Here is a 20,534-nt window from a genome sequence, read left to right on the forward strand (position 1 = left end):
GTCAATGAATTTGTAAAATCAGACACCTATTTGCAAGTAATTGGAGCCCAGCTCACACTGGAGCCCAGAAACAATCTCCAGATAATCAAGAGTTTTGCATACATCACTACAGACAGGGGCACAAGGAAAAAGTAGGAGTGCACACTCCCAGCATGTGACCAGGCACAGATGGAAAGCATACCCCTCCACAGGTGGGCTCTTTCCAATGATGGAGTTGCTTTTACATCCAAATCAATGTCTTTTGATTTGGATGTAATGTCTTTTAAATGTAAATGTCTCTTAAATACCAACTGTGTACAAGGGAGGCCTGACCACCGTACAATGGGGGCGATGAATAAGCTTCTTTGCCCTTCAGGACTCAACGGTTCACTGGTAGGTGGGCAGGGCAGCAAGAGTTCACACACACATGGCTCAGCCAGGCTGATCCCACAACCACGTAGGCAGGCATCGGGGAACCTGCAGGGCTGCCCCCCCACCCCGATCTTCCTCCAGCTGCTCTCCTCTTGTACAGCAGCTCCCCTGCAATTTCAAGCCCCAGAGTGAAAAAGCTCAAAGCAGGAGCGAGTACGATTCAGAACGTGTAGAGCAAAGACTGACAGATAAGTGGGAGCCACAGATGTTTGCTAAGCTCTTCTCTGGGCCTCCCTTTGCTGGCTTCTTTTCAACCCACCGCCTGGTCCAGCTCAGTGCAGCCTCCTCTTCCCTAGCTCCAGATCTAAGGATAACTTCAAGTTTGCTTTTCTACCAGCTTCTTCACGGTCAACACAGGAACTCCACAGAGCTCTCAGACCTTAACTGGAAATCTCTGTGGCCCCTCACTCCCAGGCCTGCAACACTGTAAATAACAAAACAGTGCTGCGAAGGTGTAAGAGGCCCCGCATACAGGCCAGAGCAGCCTGTCTCCCACACTACCCCCCGTCTACACTGGGAAGGGGCCATCCCAGTCCTCCTCTATTCCATACGTCTCTCTCATGCTCAAATGACATCCAGACATTAAAGTCCTGATCCCTGGGGTCAAAGTCAGTACCCACCAAACCCCAGGATAGTAGAAGGGGCTTCGTTTGACCTGCCCCTGTTCACTGGGGTGTCCCCAGCCAGGGCACGGTCTGGCCAATAGCACTTTCCTCAATAAATGTCTGTTGAGGGACGCCTGGGTGGCTCAGCGGTTGAGCATCTGTCTGCCTTCAGCTCAGAGCATGATCCCAGGGTCCTGGAATCAAGTCCCACATCTGTGTCTCTGCCTCTCTCTCTCTCTCTCTCTCTCTCTCTCTCTCTTCCTCTCTGTGTCTCTTATGAATAAATAAATAAAATCTTTGGAAAAAAGGTCCCAGGATCGAGTTCAGCATCAGGCTCCCCTGCATGGAGCCTGCTTCTCTCTCTGCCTGTGTCTCTGCCTCTGCGTGTGTGTGTGTGTGCGTGTGTGTGTGTGTGTCATGAATAAATAAATAAAATCTTTGGAAAAAAAAAGGTCCCGGGTTCGAGTCCCATGTCGGGCTCCCTGCATGGAGCCTGCTTCCCTCTGCTTGCTCTGCTCTCTCTCTCTGTCTCTCATGAGTAAACACATAAAATCTTTGGGGAAGCAAAAAAAAAAAAAAAAAAAAGTCTGTTCAAAGAATGAACAGAGAGGGATGAAAAGCGCTCCTTGAACCAGTGTCCAAGCCTAATCAGCTCTCTGGAGGAGGTGGGGGGGGGGGGGGGCTCTCCAAAGACCCAGATGATGATGACCGCGTGTAAGGTCCAGAGCCCATAGAAGCATCTGGTACATGGGGCGAATCCAGAGACTGACCCAGAGGGAATCCCAGCACAGGTTAGGAGGGAACGCGTCCCCGACGGAGCAGACAGCGCAGCCGCCCGCCCTGCAACTGCGCGCCCGCTTGGCGGGAGGGTCTCAAGGTGGAAGCCCTAGGTCCGACGGCCGCTCGGCTGGGCTGGGCCGCGAGCGCGAGCGTCTGTCGCCCCCGGACGTGCTGTGTCACGGCCGCCGCCGTCGCTGTCCCCGCCCGTGCAGGTGCCGCGGCGCCCCGGGCAGGCGGCGGGCTCCGGGCGCTTTCCCGAAGACGACCCGAGCCCCGTCCCGACAGCCGGGGGGGCCTCTCACGTCGCCGGCGGCGGCTGGGCGGCGGCTGGGCGGCGGGCTCCACCGGGCAGCAAGGCCGGGCTGCAGGGCGCCCACGACGCGCGGCCCCGGCCCGGGCACAGCGACCCGGGCGCCGCCCCCGCCCCGCGCGGCCCCCCCGCCCCCCGCGGCCCGGCGGCTGCGCGCACGTTACCTGCGGGCCCCGGCCCGGCCCGCCCGTGGGGGCCGCCGCCCTCCGCCATGGGCGCCCCGGCCCTGCCCCCGTCCGCGGCCCCGGCCCGCGCGCGCGCGCCCCGCTGACCGGAAGTGGGCAGCCGCGGCCACTTCCGGCGCCGCGGGCAGGTGGGCCGCGGCTTCCGGCGGGCGCGCCCCTCCCGACGGGCTCCCGGGGCCCCGCGCAGGGCGCCGACGCCTCCTCCTCCGGCCTCCCGCGCGGACGTGAGGCCCAACGAGCCGGGGCGCGGGCTGTCGGGGTGCGGCGTGTCGGGCGCGCGGGGCGCGGGGGCCGGCGGCGCCGCGGGTCCTCCGCGGAAGTGGAGGAGTCTGGGAAAACACGCTCACCTGGGGGGGCGGAGCCTATTGCGCGGGAGCTCTGATTGGCCGGGTCCGTCCCCGCCCCCGAGGAGGGGGCGTGGCCTCGCGGGTGTGGGCGTGGTCTCGCGGGTGTGGGCGGGGCCGAGGGAGGTCCCCGCGCTCCTCCTGCGGCTGCAGCAGCGGCGGGAGAGCGTGGATGCGACGCTGCGGGAAGGGCAGCCCTGGTCCCTGCAACAGGCTCTGCATCTACCTGCTAGGAAAGGGGCGCGCCCCCCACCCCCTGGAATTCCTTCGATGAGGCCGGGGATCCCACCTATTAAATCATAGCCCCGTGCCTCTCGCAAAAGCATTTACTGAGCAAATTGGGGAACAGAGCCAGTGACTCTCCCTGCACTCTGGCTTCTTAAACGTTGTCACACGGTGTGTGTTGAGTGTGCATCCTTCACGCGCTTCCCGGGGCTGCAGGCCTGGCCGCCCGGGTGGGGGCGGAGGGCTTCCTGCAGCGCTGGTGGGACCTGATAACAGCAGGCGGCACCCTGGCCCACGCTGGGGTGACGCCCGTGGAGCCGCAGGGTAGGGAGCCAGGGGTGTGCCCAGCCCGCGGGCCGTCCACCACAGCTGCGGGCGACGACACCCAGGCCTGGAAACCACCCAACTGTCCACCGTCAGCGGACATCTGGCCATCCAGACTCAGCCTTAAAAAGGAAGGACACTCTGGGGTGCCTGGGTGGCTCCGTGGGGTAGGGGGATCTGACTTCGGCTGGGGTTGTGACCTCAGGGCCCCAGGTCGGGCTCCCTGCTCAGTGGGGAGTCTGCTTCTCCCTCTGCCCCTCCCCCCTGCTCAGGCTCTGGCCACTCTCTTTCTCAAATAAATAAGTAAAATCTTTCAAAAAGAAAAGGAAGGATATTCTGACACCCGCTACAGCATGGATGAACTTGAGGACATCGTGGTGAGAAGAGCCAGTCACCAAAGGACAAATACTGTATGATTCCACTTATAGGAGGGACCTGGAGGAGTCAGATTCATAAGGACAGCACAGCATGGGTGCCAGGGGCTGCAGGAGGGGAGAATGAGGAGTTGCTTAAGGGGGACACAGAGTTTTCATCTGGGGAGATGAAAAAGTTCTGGAGATTGACCAATGTACAATGGTGTGAATGTACTTAACCTTACTGAAATGTATGCTGTTAAGATTAAATAATGAAATAAAAGGGTTGAAAAAGGAAGGTTTACTATGTATATATTATCACAATTAAAAAAAAAAAAAAAAGGAAGCCTGGCCCCACCCTACTCCCACCACAGAGGTCCTGATGCAGTTGGTCTGGCTGGGGTATGGCCTGGGCCTCACAATTTTTGAGGCTCAAGTGACTCTAACGTGCAGCCAGGCCTGGGAGCCCTGTCCCAGCTGGCTTCAGCTGTGCTGCCTTCCCTGTCCCCAGTCCTCAGTGCCCTCGCATCGAGGGATCAGCAGCCTGAGCAGAGCATCGCTCTGTGCCAGGGCCTGGCTCCGATGTTGCCCTTAGAACCCTGTCTCTTCTTGAGAAAGACCTGAGGCCCCACCGCATGCCTGGCCTCCCACCCCTCCTCCTAAATGCCCAGCGGTGGGCACCGTGCCATCAGTACCAGCAGAGACTGGCGGTGGCACTAACCCCCCTCCCTGAGGCTGAGGTTAACAGCCTTGGTGCTGTGTCCAAAACACACAGTGGCTGAGACAGGACTCAGACCCAGGGCTGACACAGGCCTCACCTCTCTCCAGGGTCCCACTTCTCTGGGTCTGTTAAGCCCCAAACGCCCACCAACAAAAGGGAGCTCAGTGAATGCTTTGGATGGAATTAATTCAGCTTGCATGATCTACACCCAACAGCGGTTTGCCAGTGCCGTCACAGCCCTGGGCACACAGGGCACGCCAGCCCACGGACACAGGGCTGGTGCCACCTCAGGCAATCGGGGCTGTCTCTGCCCCCCTCCCATTCCCAGCAGCACCCGTGCGTTTTCCCACATCCATTGCTCCCTCCCACCCTAAAACCCACCCACAGCCTCCCGTTGCCGTCTGATAGCTTGGGCCACCCCCACGCTGCCCACTCATCTATGGCCCCTGAATAAAATGCCCAGTGTCCCCAGACGATAACCTCCTTGAAGTCTGGCCCAATCTTTCTGGAAGATAGCTTGGCATTAAAGGTTCCTAATCTTTGATCAGAAATACCTCCCCCAGGCATTTATTCTAAGAGAGTAATCAGTTGTGTTTTTTTTAATAATAAATTTATTTTTTATTGCTGTTCGATTTGCCAACATACAGAATAACACCCAGTGCTCATCCCATCAAGTGCCCCCTCAGTGCCCGTCACCCATTCACCCCCACCCCCCGCCCTCCTCCCCTTCCACCACCCCTAGTTCGTTTCCCAGAGTTAGGAGTCTTCATGTTCTGTCAGTCTCATAATCAGTTGTGTGAGAGATTTAGCTGCAGTGGTGCTCATTTGGGTATAATTTTTATAGCAAAAATGTCCAACAAAGCTCTCTGGCACAGGAGGTCAGAGACAGGGGCCCTCGTCCTGCCCATTCCCTTCTCCTGCTGGGAGCACCACTGGTATGCCTGATGGCTAGAAGCCTGAGCCCCACAGCTGCATGTCGTGAGGACCCCACCCTGGGCTTGGGGTGCTGGCAACTCAATCCCAACGCCTAGCACCATGTATGGTCAGCAGATCACCACCCAACAGGGTGAGAAAGGGCAGCTTTCCTGGTTTCGGGGCCCTCTGAGCCTGCATGTGGAGTGTCTCTTCCCAGGAGCCTTGGGCCAGGCCCCCCTTCTGCTCCCAAACCCCATCCCAGGTTGGGGACCCACCTTCCTCCTCTGCCCAGGCTGGGAGAGAAGCAAGGGTCAAAGCCAGAGGCAGCGTCCAAGCAAGCCTCCAGCCGGGGCCGGGACAGGGAAGGACAGGCAGCGAGTGGTGGGGAGCAGTCAGCGTGGCCCACGAAGCCTCCCGCACACCCACCCTCCCTGGCCAGAGATGGCTGAGGACGGCGTCCAAGCCGGGCCGAGCTGCCAAGCTGCCACAGGAGCCCCATCAAAGCGTGTGTCCCCCCACAGGTGTTGAGGAGACCAGGCATTCCCGAGTCTCTCCTTTGAACACCCATGTAAGGCACCTGCTGTGCCCACATCACAGGGAGGAGAGAGCCCCAGGCGTCCTGGTGTCCTGGTGGCAGGGACAGTGACTCACAGCAGGAGCTGCAGACTCTCAGAGGATGACTCACCGCTCCCGGGAGAGACCAACCTCCCGCCTGGCTCCAGGCCCCGCAGGTTCCCAAACACAGGACTCCCAGTTGTAAAACCAGTTGGGACCCTACCCCGCCCCTCAAACTGCTCCTCAGCCCGCCTCTCTCCCTCCTTCCCCCCAGGCTCACTCTTCCTGCCAAGCAACTCGAGATTGAGTCTGTCCAGATTGAGTCTGTCCCCGGGCTGCTGATTCCTAAGCGACCCTTGGGACTCCCATGGGTTCCTTGGCCGGACGTGCAGGGCCCTTCGCCACACGTGCTCCCCGCCCTCCCTCCTGCAGCCCCCAGGACACATCTAGAACCCGGTGTCCACACACCCTCGGGTCCCCACATGGGCAGCCCAGGGTCCCCCGCCCCCCCCCCCAGCAGCCGGTGCCTGGGCTCCCGCCAGCCTCCGCCCACGCCCCGCCGCCTCGATCTCTTCCCACCTGGACTTAGAGCCCTGCGCCGAGCTGCGCTATCTCTGCTGGCAGACGCTTAGGTTCCTCGACAGCTGCCTCCGGCGGCGGCTGGATATTCTGATTCTCTCACAGGACTTGTTATTGAACAAATGGGTAAAGTCATTCATCGACCAGAACTGACAGGGCCCCTCGTCCAGGCGGCAGTCCAGGCGGCAGGCGAGAGCCCACCTGGTCGCCGCCCACGGAAGCTATGGTCCAAGGCGGCGGGGTGCACGGCAGCTCCCCAGAGCCTGTGAACGGGATCTTGTCGGGGAGAGGGGTTTGCAGACGTAATTAGGGCAATGACCTCAGGTGCTCTGGACTCAGGCTAGGCCCTAAATGCAAGGACAGGTGTGTTGATAAGAGAAAGGCAGAGGACGATTTGAGACTCGACCCAGAGGGAGAAGCCACGTGAGGAAGCGGCACCGACTGGAGGGAGTGGCCAAGCTGGGGAAGCCAGGAGCCCTTGGGAGCTGGAAGGGACCAGCAGGACCTGCCCCTAGAGCCTCCGGGGGACACAGGCCCACAGACCCCTCTGCCCTCCGAACCGGACGAGCCTGCGTTTCTGCGTCTTAAGCCGCCAGGTAACGAGTGGGGAGCAGCCACAAGAACCACACCCCCACACACACCCCGTGAGGCAGCCAGAATCACGCCTCACCGCCACCCGGGGCCGGGGGACAGAGCAGGGCTGGGGGCGCACAGAAGGGTGTGCAGTCCACCACAGAGAGGAAGCAGCGGAGCCCAGGGTACGGACAGACAGCGGGACGGTCCGGCAAAGGCCACTGCCCGGGCTGCGGAGGGACGGCCTCATGGGCCCCTGACCGACCGAGCGTGTCCCGGGGTCACAGGGATGTCATTGGGGTGCAGTGACTTTTGTGTGCGGGAAGAAGAGGAGGAAGACCCAGAGTGACCCCCTGCCACCCGCACTGGCCCAGCTGGGGCCCCGGGGACAGGAGACACCCGCCTCTCATGGGCCGGCTGCCAGCGGTGGGGGGCACACGAGGGTGGCACCCACAGGCTGGTAAGGTCAGTCAGGACACCACACGTGGCCTCTCTGTGGGCTTGGGTTCCTCACAGCGTAGTAAGTGGCTTCCTGGGGGAGGGGGTGTCCCGACAGCGGCAGCGGGCCATGCGGGGACACCTCAGGAGCCGGGCAGTGGCGTGTCTGCTGCATTCAGGTGGCCAGTCACCCAGCTCCGCGCTCAAGGGGCGAAGGCACAGCAGTGCCACCTCCATGTCCTTTCTGGGGTGGCAGTGGGCGGTGGGCAGCCACTGCTGCAGCTACTTGCAATGATGCAGCTTCTCCCTGCCTGTCCCTTGACGCCTGTCACTCTGTCCCTCCATCTCTGCCTCTCACTGTCCCCCTGAACCCTGGTCTCACTGTGCCGCCGTCTGGCTCTCCCTTGGCACCCGGTCCCTCTCCCCTGCCCATGCGCCCTCTGCAGGGGGACTTCCTGGCTCCTCTCTGAGCTCCAGGCCCTGCCTCGGTGACCAGCCACTGCCTCACGGAGTCACAAACTCCGGCCTGACCCCACAAGAGCAGCAGCTCCGGCATCCGGCGCCACCATGGGTCTCCCAGCTCACGTCCTGGAGACAGAGCCCCACCACCAGTCGGCCAGGGTCAGGCCCCCGTGGCCCAGCCTGCAGGGACCGGGTGGCCACTGGATAACCGAGAGCTTCAGCCACCGTCTGTGAGGGGTTGGTTCCCTCACTCGCACAGCAGGTGGGTGACTGGTCGGGGCGCCCCGCTGCTAATCAGTCTCGGCTCAAACTAGTGGAGCCACGAAGCCCTTGGCAGCCTGTTGTAGCAGACGCTGTTGGTGCCCGCGGGCTCCAGAGCCACCACGCAAGGCAGTGAGAGGAAAAGGAGTACCGGGAGGTCACGGCCCTTGCATGAGTCAGGATTCGCACTCAGAGCCTGCCATGGTTTGGCTCCTGCTGCTGCCTGACATCACAGCCCACCTGTCTCCACCCTTCCCCATCCCCTGCCCGCTCCTCTCCCCCGGGACCACTTGCTTAATCTCTTGCACTCACCTTAGGCTCTGCTCGGGGAAGCCCACCACATCAGTTAGGGCTCCCCAGAGACGCCAAACCAGTAGGATGTGCGTGTGAGTGTACGTGTGTGTGTACGTGCATTCATGTGTATGATATATGTACACACACATATCACATACATATACACGTATGTAAAGAGATTTATTTTAAGGAATTGGCTCATGTGATTGCGAAGGCTGGCAAGTCTGAAATCCAAGCTGGCAGCCTGGAAACTCAGACAGAGTTTGTATGCTGCAGTCTTGAGGCAGGACTGCTTTTTCTCAGAGCAACCTATTTTTGCTCTAAAGTACTTCAACTGATTAGATGAGGCCCACCCAGATTATGAAGGGTAACCTCAAAGTCCACTGATTTGTAGATGCCAAATACCGTCACCGCAACACCTAAACTGGTGTTTGGCCAAATAACCGGGCACCGTGACCTCGCCATGGTGCTCGGGCACAGCAAGGTCGCACCCATGTGCAGCCTCCACCATGACAGTTTCCTCTGCGACATCACCACGGACCTCCGAGTGCCTAGCTCAGCAACTGCAGGAGAGGCCACCTCTCGGCCCGCACGCCGTATCCACGGCAGGGAGTGCCCTGAGTGCCCTGCTGCCGGTGCCAGCCCCAGAGCTGGGTCCCCCCACCAGAGCCCGGCAGTCCCCCCGAAAGAACTGGATAAAGGGGAACAGGAACAGGGCCAAGGAAGCCAACACGGCCACATAGCTCCTGTCTGCCATGTTGCTCAAAAACCCGTCACTTTGGTAACTTTTTCGCAGGATTTAATTTTTCCGCTGTTTGAAGACAAGATGGATTTCTCTTATTTTCTCAAAGGCCACAGCCAGAAAACACAAGCTATTTGACCTTTGGCTGTCTTTCCCAGGTGACCCAGTGCCCCCCCCCCCCGAGCTTTCCCCCGCAACAGCGGCCACACTGGGGTCAGGACCAAGGGTGTGCTGGCTGCTTCTGAATCCATAAAGTAACAGAAGAATGCCCTGGGTTACAATTAATAAAGATCATTGTTCCTAGACCTGAACAAAGCCGGCCTTCATTTCTCTATTTGGTGGCCCATTTGGTGAAGCACTTAAGAAGCACCCAGGCCAACATACACATATAGTGGTTTTAATTACATCCTGTGAATTTATTTTTCCAGAGAGAAATATTTCTTGGGGAAATGTCCATAAAAGTAACTTTAGCGGCCGTGTGCTCGTGTGTGTGTGTTTCCTGTAGGAAGTCTGTTGAGTTTAAGGCCCAACGTCAGTGCGACTTTTTTACAGAGGTAGGGGGACGGTGAACGTGGATGGGGATGTCGGTGGCCTGGGGTCCCAGGGGGAGCTGGGCATGCGGCCCCGCCACTGAAGGAAGGCAGGCTGGCTGCGGGCGAGACGACTTCAATGGACATGCTGTCCAGGCAACACTCAGGAGCTCGCAGGGTTACGTCCACACAGCTCTGCGGGCTTCTCCATGTGATCCTTAAACACGACGCTAAGGGATCAATTTTAGAAGGAAGGAACAGGATCCCAGATGGAAGGTCTGAGATGCAGGACAGAATGATGAGCAGATATTGGTAAATATGTGAATAAATTTGAACAGAATGTGGCTGCCTAGGCAAAAATAAAACAAATCATGAGCTTAAAAAAAAAAAAAAAAAGTAAAATTAAAAGACCAGATACTACGGCGTATCAGTTGGGATTGCGCTTGTATTGTTGGAAGAAAACGAAAGGCATGGGTGACTCGTAGACTTTGTAAACTGTGAGGAGTCCACGGTAGCTACTACTTGAACCATTAAAATAACAACCGTCAAAAAATAAACTAATAATAAATAATAATAAATAAATAACAACCGTCGCTTGAAAGCGTAACTTTCAAACTAGACAAATCGAGGAAAATGGAAGAAGAAAAACGGGATGTAAACTTTTCTTTTTCCAAAACAAGACAAATAGAATTTAAAAAATGAAGCTGGAGAAAAGAACAAAGAGTGGCGAAAAAGAGAGCCCACGTAATAAGGACGGGACATCCACACGGAATCAGTCTTCCAGGTGAAAACAGACTGCCCGACGGAGGGTTTATGAGCGTCACAGTTGAGATGTGAAAAGTCAGAGAGATTTAAAGGCAAAGGATGAAAACTTATCATCCAGGAGAAATCGCTTATCACAGCAGGTAGGAGACCTGAGAATACAAAGCTCCCTGAGGAAGCGCAGAATCAAGTAGGAAAAGCATCTACGAAGAGTGTGACTTTGGAGAAGACGAGCCACAGTGTCGGTGAGGATCTGGGGAAACTGGAACCCGGGCCCGGGCGGTGGGAACACAGACCGGCGCAGCTGCCCTTGGAAAGCAGGGCCGCGGCTCCTCGAACAATCTACCAGAGAGTCCGCACGACACGGCGATTCCAACTGTATGTTGTGCGCAACCAAAAGCCGGGAAAGCAGGCAGGCGAGGGCCCCGCCGGCCCGACGGCTGAAGAGTCGAACGAAACGTGGTGCCATCGGCGCGAAGCGGCGCGTGTCGGCCAAGAAGAGAGTGAAATCCTGGCCCGCGGAGCGACGGGCGTGATACTGGAAGACGCTGCGGCCGTCGTGACACCAGCCCGCCGCGGAAGGAGGACACGTCCCATCCGCACGCCCCGGAGCCCTGACACCCCTGGGGACAGAGCAGGGGCTGGGGCCGGGGACTCGGTGTTTCACGGGGACATAGTTTCAGTTTGGGAGGAAGAGAAAGTTCTGGAGACGGACGCGGTGCTGATGGTGGCACAGCCTGGACGGAGTTAATGCCACCGCACTGGACACTTAGGGGTAAAGTGTACATTTCACGTTATGCGTATTTTACTGCAACAAAACAACTAAGGGGGGATAATGACGCGTCCAATGTTGTCTGTTAAACACAATGAGGTGAAGCATCGTGTGTGTGTGTGTGTGTGTGTGTGTGTGTGTGTGTGTGTGTGTGGCGGGGGCGGGGGGGTAACCTATCGGGAACTTTTATGAACTGGACTGTGTGAGCTGCTCAAAGGATTGGGACCCCCAGGCACCCGCTCTCCCCGCGATGCGGCCAAACCGGGGTCGACAGCAGGGCGGGGAGCAGGGGGCGTATTTGTCTAGGGGCCAAAGAATAAACTACGATGGGATGAGAAATGTTTGCCACCGAACCAAGATAAGGTCTCCAATGAAGCGGCGGTGAGAACGCTTAGTAACGAGGGGGAGATGCAACACATTGCATCGCTCACAGAGGACGCCGCGTCCGTCCGTCCATCCGTCAGTCCGTGTGACATCACAATATAAACTATATAATCCCAATAGTGTAGACACGTGTGCTTCAATACAACATGTGTTGGATCCACGTGAAAAAAAAAAAAGATGAGATTGCAAAAGACATTATTTAAGGATGAGAAGATGGACGTGTCGCTTTCTAATGGATTAAGTATTAAACAAGCAGAAAGCTAGAACCACAAAGGTCTCTGGGACGGAAGCAGCAGTCACTGTGGGGCCAAAGGACCGGAAACCACCGCCCACCCACCTCCCCTTTGATCCACTCGGTGCTGCTGGCCCCCTGCCCATCTGCCCCCCGACTAGGATCTACGAAGGTACCAGCCCTCCCGGCCTCCCCAGGTGGCACAGGTGGCAGGGCCCCGCGGGGGGGGGGGGCAGCCGGGACCTTCCCTGGAGTTGATGAGGCAGGGTCTGCGCCGTCTGTAAGGCCCCCACCCCCGATTCTGGAGCCCCCCTGGCGATGTGCAGGCCCCTGGGAGAGCTCAGCAGCCTGGAGCCCGCTAGACTGAGGGGGGAGGCCACACCCAAAGCCCCCAAACGTGCCCATTCAAGCAAACAGAGCCCAAAGGGGCTGCAGCCCCAGGAGGCTGCATCGTGGGGCCACGGGGCAGGTGCAGGTGCAGCCGCGTCAGCTCACTGCTGTGGGGGTTCCAGCAGCAGCCCTCCCCGCCCGGCAAGCTGGCCCCACAGGAGGGAATCGCCCCCTGAGGAGCCAGGCACGGGGGGCGAAGGCCTGGGAAGGGAGGAAGCCCCCACTCCCGGAAGGAAAGATGTCCCGGGGCCCCTGGGGGGTCCCCAGAACAGTGAGGAGCACCGCGTGCCCCCCAATCCCACTCAGAACAGAGAGGACCAGAACCAGAGGCCGTCCCCTCCCCCGCCCATGGAGGAGAATTACAAAGATCAGCAGTGATGTAACAGCGACGTATATTTTAAACATTGATAAAAAGGCGCGTAGCACACAGTTGAGAACCAGGAGACCGCACTCGCCGTCCTAAGTGCCCCACAGCCTCGCAGAAGGCTCTGGAGCCTCGCCACGGCCCTGTGCCCACCTGTGCCCACAGCCAGCCTGGGCCGCGGTGCCCGAGTGCAGTTCTGATGCCAACGCGGCCAAGATTTCCGTTTACTGGACGGGGCGGGGGGTGGGGGTGGGCTCCGAATGCTGCCAGGAGTGCCCCGGATGTGGCGGGAACACAACGGGGCCACGCACTGTGGCCTGTGACGGGTGGTGCCCAGAGTGTCAGCACCCCGACCCTGGCCCAAGGAAACACTGGGGAGAGACGAGCGGTCCTGGGGGCTCTGATGGGGGTAAAATGTGAAAGGTGATTAAGGGCCGGACGGCAGCGCTGACTGTCCTGCTCTTGCCACTTAGTGTCGCAGAAGTCCCCGAGGGCGGTCGGAGGGGCGGCCAGGCGGGGGCGGGCGGCACCCCAACACACCCCAGAGCCCACCTCGCTCTTTACAAGACGAGGCTCCTCATGCCACTGCTGAGGCATCTGGGACCTGAGTGCGAAATGGGGGATGCACGGAAATGGGGAGCAGTTCTGCAAGGGCACGGCGGCTGGGGCCCCGTGGAGGGGTGCACACGGCCACGGTCGATGCTCTGATTTCACCGCCGTCCCCACAAGCTCAACGCCTAAAATCCACGGTCGAGGAGCTTTTATCTGAATGTCCTACTTTTAAATGCATCCCAGGGTTTGTGCTGAAAGTGCCCCGGACACACGTTGCTTCAGAGCCAGGATCCCCACGAAGGGCAAGCCCACCGGAGGGAGGCGCGCCCCCGGGTCTCTGGGTCCGCTGTGCAGCAGGTCCCCACTCGGGCTGCAGCACGGCCCCCGGCGCTGTGCCTCTGTGGGCTGTTCCTGCACCAAAATCATTAAAAACCATATTACACAAGCGTGTTGATGTAAAGAGGAATATATTAATAGTGTGTATTAAAACATCTACTTTGACCTAAACGTTGATTTTTTTTTTCTGATTGTGAAAGAAGTTGAAGCCCCTTCACGGGTCCCTGAAGAACTTGGGGTGCCACTGGCTCGCCCAGATTTAGGCAGGGTCTGGTGCGGGTGCGTGGCTCGGAGCCGGGCGGGGGTGACCTGCAGCAGGCCGGGACGGGTCGGGGCAGGGGTGCCTGGCTCGGGTGGGGGAGACGGAGCGATCGGGAGTTTCCAGCGGATCACTGAGTGGCCCCTTCTTAGCTTTGTGCTCGCTCAGGTGAGAGAACCTCCCGGGCCTCCGGCCAACAGCGGCCTCCGGAGCGGCTCCCCCGGGCCCTGCACCCCAAGGTGCCGGGGATTCACAGCTGGCAGAGGCCCGTAACTCGCTCCCGCAGCCTCGCTGTCTCAGCCGTGAAGCGGGTGGAAGGCCTGACCCCTGACCCCAGCCCTGGAGTGGCCCACGTGAGAAAGTGCGAACGAAGGATCTTCGTAAACGATCTCCCACCACGGGGTGGGGGGCGGCGCGGTCTTTCTCGTTGCGGCCCCAGCAGAAGAGCAGAGGGGCATTGGGGACGGGGAACTGTTCCAAGGCCTGATTTCCTGGAGGGCGGCCGCAGCCAGGGCCCGGCATGTGATCGCAGACGACAGCTTCGGCCCGAGTCGCAAGGACAATTTTGGAACATCCCCAAGGGATCGCAAACAGGCTGCTTGAAAGCGAAGCAGAAAAACAGGCAAATGTACGTGTCCCGATCAAATCTGCTCCGAGAGGCACATCCCGTCAGGAACTGCCTGCAAGGTCCCCCCGTCTCCGAGGGCCGTGACAAAGGGCCCTGACATGGGACAGCGAGCTCCCTGGCTGGGGGGGTGGGCGCTGGGGGCCAGCCAGGCTCGGCCTGCACGCGCTCCTGAAGATCACTCTGCTGGGGCCTGAAGCTCAGGCCTTGGTACATGACGGGAGTCAGCTGGGGCAGGAAGGGGTTGCAGGGGAGACCTGGGAGAGTGGGGTGGCTTATTCCTAATACTGCGGGTAGGCAAGGCCTGGTACTAGCAGCGGGGCATCCAGGGGAAGCCTCCACAGCATCCCTGAGAAGTGGTCAACCAGTTCCGTGTGCACACATCCTGTGACGGGGAGCTCACTACCTACGCAGACCACCCACACCATCTTTGAACCATTCTGTGTGCGTGGAGACTCCTTCCTCATTCAGACCCAAAGTCTATCACTCCAAGTTTCTCACCCATGTGTCAGTCCCGCAGCCGCAGAGCACAGGTTCGACTCCTCCCCCACCCACCACACCTTTCATTTGAAGACGGCGGTCACGTCTCCGCCTCGGCTTTCTCCTGGGCCAGAAAAACGTTCCCGTTTTCAATTTTGAGAGGCACTTCCAAGCCGCCTTTAAAAATACCAAACAATCTATACCACCACATGGTCAACCACACCAGGTATCGAGAATCTTTTTGACTCTTGCCTTTTTTGACTCTTTGACTTTTTTAAGATTGATTGATTGATTGATTCATGATACACACAGAGATTGAGAGAGAGGCAGAGACACAGGAGGAGGGAGAAGCGGGCTCCATGTCGGGAGCCCGATGCGGGACTCGATCCCGGGACTCCAGGATCGCGCCCTGGGCCAAAGGCAGGCGCCAAACCACTGAGCCACCCAGGGATCCCCTGATCTCTGTACTTTACAATCAGTGGCGCGCCTATCCCCTGACAAGAAACTATGAAGCAGGTGCCACGTGGATTAGCCCAATCAAACACAGGCGATAGCGAGGCGAGGAGTTTCGGCCACTTGCCCACAGCCACAAGCTAGTGACACGAGCCGTCCCCAGGCCGAGGGCAGGGCACGCTGACCTGCTGGGATTCCGACCCAGGTAACTCTCCCCCAATAACTCTCTGGACCTCAGAGTCTGCCCCGGTATTTGTTGACAGGTTTGTTTGTTTTTTTTTTTTTTAAGATTTTATTTATTTATTAATGAGAGACACAGAGAGAGAGAGAGAGAGGCAGAGACACAGGCAGAGGGAGAAGCAGGCTCCATGCAGGGAGCCTGACGTGGGACTCGATCCCGGGACCCCGGGGTCACGCCCTGAGCCAAAGGCAGACGCTCAACCGCGGAGCCCCCCAGGCTGCCCGACAGATCTTGATCACTGGCACCTGCTACCAACTGTCTCTTCCTTCCGTTGTCCAATTGGGCCCTAAGTATTTTTCCTTGTTAATTAAAAATCTCTGTCTACTGTGAATATTAGCTCTACTAGAGATGGTACAAATACTTCTCCCAGTGTGTCCTCTGTTTCTTCCACGTTTGCTTGGCTAGAAACATTTTAATTTTTATGGAGCCAAAGGTTAATTTTTTTTTTCATCTCTGGCTTTTGGAAATTATACTTTTTTTTTTTTTTTTTTAAGGAAGAAGTTCTTTACCCCAAAACCTATTTGGCACTTACTATGTGCTCTCTTTCGGTGCTTCGTTCCTGCGTATTCTGTTACCTATCACGGAATAAAACAAGGATGACATAAATGTATAAGCTGTATGATAACACAGCAATGGCTAATAAAAACACATCTACAACTGTGATCGCCACAAAGAGCTCTTCAGTCACTGTCTTCCAAGTATTCTCGTAGTTTTTAAGCTCCTTAACTTCTTTTGGAACTTATTTTTGTACGTGGTACGAGGCAAGAATAGAACGTTACTGCTGCCATACGGGTGACCATATGCCGCAACATCATTTATTTGGACAACAAGCTGAAATGCTTCTGCTGTGAAACACCACGTTTATCAGAAACTGAATTCCCAGATTTACGTATCTGGTCAGAAGCTGACTGACGCCGTTTCATTAACTTATACTTCCCCACAGTCTTACCACTTTGTGGTAATTACTACAGCTCCATAGTATATTATCAGCTTAAATTTCCTCAACGAATCCATTCGGACTTTTTTTTTTTTTTTAATTGCATTCAATTTTCAGACTGGTTTGGGGGAGACAGGGCATCCTGCATCCCCGAGGTCTGCACCTGCGGCCTGCTGCCCAGGGCCCTCGGGGCTGTGGTCTGGACAGGCCCCACCAGCGGCTCTCTCGGGGCTCCAGCTGGCGTGCCCTCCTGGGCGCCTGTCCCCAGCTCCCCGGCAGGGTCACCACTGCAAGTCCCCACAGCAGAATCGGACACAGGGACCACGCTGTCCTCCCTGGGGTCCACCCGCGTCAGGGCATCCCTCCCCCGACCCTGGGCCACACCCATCCCTGCCTGCACCTCACTCCTCCAGGGCTGCGGGGGACCACGGCCAGGGCCCGAGGGGACTCACACCCCAGCAGCCCCGCGTGCCCGGCCACTGGGCAGGGTGAGCGGCGTGTGCCTGGGGAAGCCCAGCGTTTCCAACGGTGGCACCGGCTTCTCACCGCCCGAGCCACAAGGGCTCTGTTCACTTATAAAAGCAAATCGAAGCTTCCGGAAGCGCCAGGCCCTGCCAGCTCCCACGGGCCCCACGCCTGGCTTTGAAATCACAAACCTCTGGCAGGCGCCTCTTTTCAGCGCCCCCGTCCAGGAGGTCGGAGCCCCGACTTCGTGGGCACGCGGCCACGGCACAGCCCGGCTCTCACGTTCCCTGCCCCGGCTGTCCACTGGCGGGAGGGCTGCGCAGGGCCCCCCGGAGGACCTCAGCTCAGGCCGCTGTTTGGTTCTCCCCCAGGTGATGCTGGGAGCGAGCTATCCCGACACATGAGGAGGAACGCTCCCGACTGAACCGTGTCTGTGGCACATTTCAGGAAGCCGCTTCTCTCCGCGGGTGGACAATCAGCTGGGAGGCCCTCTGCCCGGATGGGGACGAGGCCAAACTGCTGGGAGCGTAGCATGGACCCCGCTAGGCCTCCTGGGCCCGAGGGGCCCACAAACAACAGGCTGAGAGGCTCAGGACGGGGTGTCCCGGCCCCTAGATCCCCTCCCAGGACTCCTCCCTGGGCACCGGGGCCTCCTCCCCACCAAGACCTTGCCGTCACCTGGGGGGTTTCTTAAGGGAGGGAAAACCACTGTGTCACCAGGTGGGAGCAGCTCATCGGGGCAGAAGGCACCCTGCTGGGGTGCCCGCCCCTCAGGCCTCCCCAGACTCCTCCTCTGCCCACGGAGGGGAGGGCAGGGGCCGCCAGCCGTGTGCATCCCCGGCTCCTACTCCCCCAGGGTGGAGGACGCAGCCCTGTCAACCCCAGACGACAACCCCAGGAGGCCCGTCCTAGGGAGGCAGGCCCGCCCGCCGGGCTCAGGCCTCAGCCGCTGCCTGATTCCCCTGAAGCCCACGCCCACCGCCTGCTACTGTTGATAAGAAACTTTGTGCTTCAGAAAAATGAGGCGTGACCCAGGAACACGGACGGTACCGAAGCCAAGGATGCGAAGCCACCCACGTGTCAGGTCCCAGTTCTGAGTTCCAAACCTGGGGCTGGGGCGGGGGAGGGCTCGGGGGGGTGGGGGGGCTACCAGCAGGTGTTCTCCATCCCCTCTCAGGGCACTGGAGGTGGGCCGGGTCAGCCTGCGGGGAGCTCGGAGCAGGCGACGCCCCAAGGACGGGAACCCACAGAAGACCACGGTTAGTCTGACAGCACAGGGGGCCCCGTCCCTCACCGCCAGACCTCACACGCCGGGCAACAGGAAACAGGAATAAGGATCATGTAGCAGAACCCATCGACCAGTCAAAATAACCCGTCCTCATCCTGCAGGATCGAGCCTATGGCTGTAAGAATATTTCAGTATTAGGTAACGCAGCACATCACATCGGCGAGGCCAGCCGAGCACAAGATGCCATCGCCGCGACGAGGACAACTCGGCACCCGTTCCTGTTGAAAGTTCTCTGAGAGCCAGAAGAGCAGGTTGGAGCGTGATGGAACCATCCCGGAGCAGCTCTGGGCGCACCGGAGGCACCGGCCCCTGCATCGGGACCACTAAGCGTCCGGCGGGAGGAGGCTCTTGGCGGCGAACTGACAAACTGGCAAAGAACAGTTGAGACTCAAACACAAGAGCTTCTGGAAATCCGAAGAAAAGGGCCAAGACAAATGACCTGAAGTCAGTACACGGAGCGGAAATGGCCCTTAACCACACGGAGATGCTCCCCTGTGCTGCAAACACCTGCAAGTGCAGCCTCGCCAAGACCTTCCTCCTCGCCCATCAGAGCACCGGGGGCCTCGGCGCGGCGTGGTGGCTGGAGAGGCCACGGGCCCACGGGCGCACCTGCACGCCTACTGTAGGGCAGCACATGCGGCCTCACACCCGCCGCTCACCTCCCAGGGAGCCCACAGCCTCGCTTCCCACGTGCGTGGCCCGGGACACCACGGGGGCCCAGGGGCAGTCACTGCGGCGCTGACCTGAACGGCAGGAGCCCGGAAGCCACCCACGCACGTCCAGCAGTGACAGGGAGCGGGGCCGGTGAGCCGGGCATGCTCCTGAGGATATTCCTGGAGACAGGCAGTGAGGGTGATCTCCGGGGACCGGCAGGGCGAGGGCTCCCCCACACGGGGGAGGCAGCACAGAGCACGGTGCAGACCAGTGCACACCGCGTGCCGCCTCCCATGACCCTGTGTCTTGTGCGGAGTGTAAATGGACTCACATACGCTTGCATTTCCCTAAAGAAACAGAGAAATAAATGGGAAGCTAATAAAAACTACTGCCCATAGGGGCAAGGACGGGAGGGAGGGATGCATAACAGAAAGAGTAACTTTCTTTTTTTTTTAACTTTCCTTTTTTAAAAAAAAATATTTTATTTGAGGGGATCCCTGGGTGGCGCAATGGTTTGGCGCCTGCCTTTGGCCCAGGGCGCAATCCTGGCGACCCAGGATCGAATCCCACATCGGGCTCCCGATGCATGGAGCCTGCTTCTCTCTCTGCCCCTCTCTCTCTCTCTCTCTCTGTGACTATCATAAATAAATTAAAAAAAATAAAAATAAAAAAATTAAAAAAAAACTTTTGAGAGTGAGCGAGGGAGCACAAGCAGGGGTGAGGGGCAGAGGGAGACGCAGGCTGCCCGCTGAGCAGGGAGCCCAAGGGGCTCGACCCTAGGACCCCGGGGTCAGGACCTGAGCTGAAAGCAGGCAGAAGAGCAGCGGGTGTTGGGACCGCACCTGCTTACAAAGCCCCGACCCCTCCCTGCCTAACGGGGCACAGCCTCCTTGCAATTTATGGACTTCACCGTTCGAACCCCACGTTCTCACCAGAGAGACCCACGTGCTTGGGTGACGGAGCTGATCATTAACCTGGAACTCAGCTCTGCATATGGACTTAAAAAATGTTACAGTTTAAAAACCTTTTAAACTTCCTTTCTCTAGCCAAGTTAAGAATCCTCCCCAACCTCCCTTTATGAAAACACTCAAGACAAGCAAAGCAGGGATTTGTTTGGGGGCCTCACGTCTGCCCCACTGTAAGCCTGGTATAAACTACTTATCAGAACACCTTTTGGGAAAATATAAATAATTTTATTAATAAAGTGCACACAGGACCGTTCCACCCAGAGCCCAAGAGCAGGGCCCTCCCCCGGGTCCTGACAGGGCAGGCCCTCCCTCCCGCCTCAGGGGAGGGCCTCACGCGGCTGCCCATCTCACTCCCACCCTCTGCTACGGCCGACCGCGCTGAAGCCCGCCCAGGAGGCTATGGTCGGCTCCTCGGGAGGCACGATGACCGGGGCAAGCCGCTCCCCACAGTGCTGGCTGGGTGTGGGGGAAGATTCCGGAGCTGGGCACGAAGTCCAGGTGTGCGTGGACTGTCCTCCCTCGCGGTGGGCACACCTGAGCACCTGGTCTTGTTGTGCGTGGCCTCCTCGGAAGCCGGTTCTCGTGGCAGCTCCAGCAAACTGGCCATCCTGAGCCCGGGGCCCCTAACGTGGCCCTGCTCGTTCACACCTGGCCTCGGCCCTGGTGCCCTTGCGTTCGCTCGAGCACCCGGACACGGCGCACCAACAGAGGACAGACCCAGTCAGCTCGGCGCAGCTCAGCAGAGAAGTGCAAGCACGCTCCGGG

The 20,534-nt window shown here is 58.7% G+C and overlaps 1 protein-coding gene across 3 annotated transcripts in view; it reads right to left on the minus strand.

Annotated features, from left to right (window-relative positions):
- The window catches only part of ASB1 (ankyrin repeat and SOCS box containing 1), a 39,734-nt gene that overhangs the window by 17,204 nt on the left and 1,996 nt on the right, over positions 1 to 20,534 (minus strand). The window contains exon 1 of one of the 3 annotated variants that reach the window (XM_055346160.1): positions 2,271 to 2,359. The exons of the other annotated variants lie outside the window; for them this stretch is intronic. Coding sequence (XP_055202135.1) covers positions 2,271 to 2,319 — 49 coding nt within the window. The 5' untranslated portion in view covers positions 2,320 to 2,359. Of the gene's footprint in view, positions 1 to 2,270; positions 2,360 to 20,534 lie in introns of those variants that run through there. 3 annotated transcript variants of the gene reach the window in all.

This window comes from Nyctereutes procyonoides, unplaced genomic scaffold (assembly GCF_905146905.1).
Source record: "Nyctereutes procyonoides isolate TBG_1078 unplaced genomic scaffold, NYPRO_anot_genome, whole genome shotgun sequence".
In the NCBI taxonomy this organism is placed as follows: Eukaryota; Metazoa; Chordata; class Mammalia; order Carnivora; family Canidae; genus Nyctereutes; species Nyctereutes procyonoides.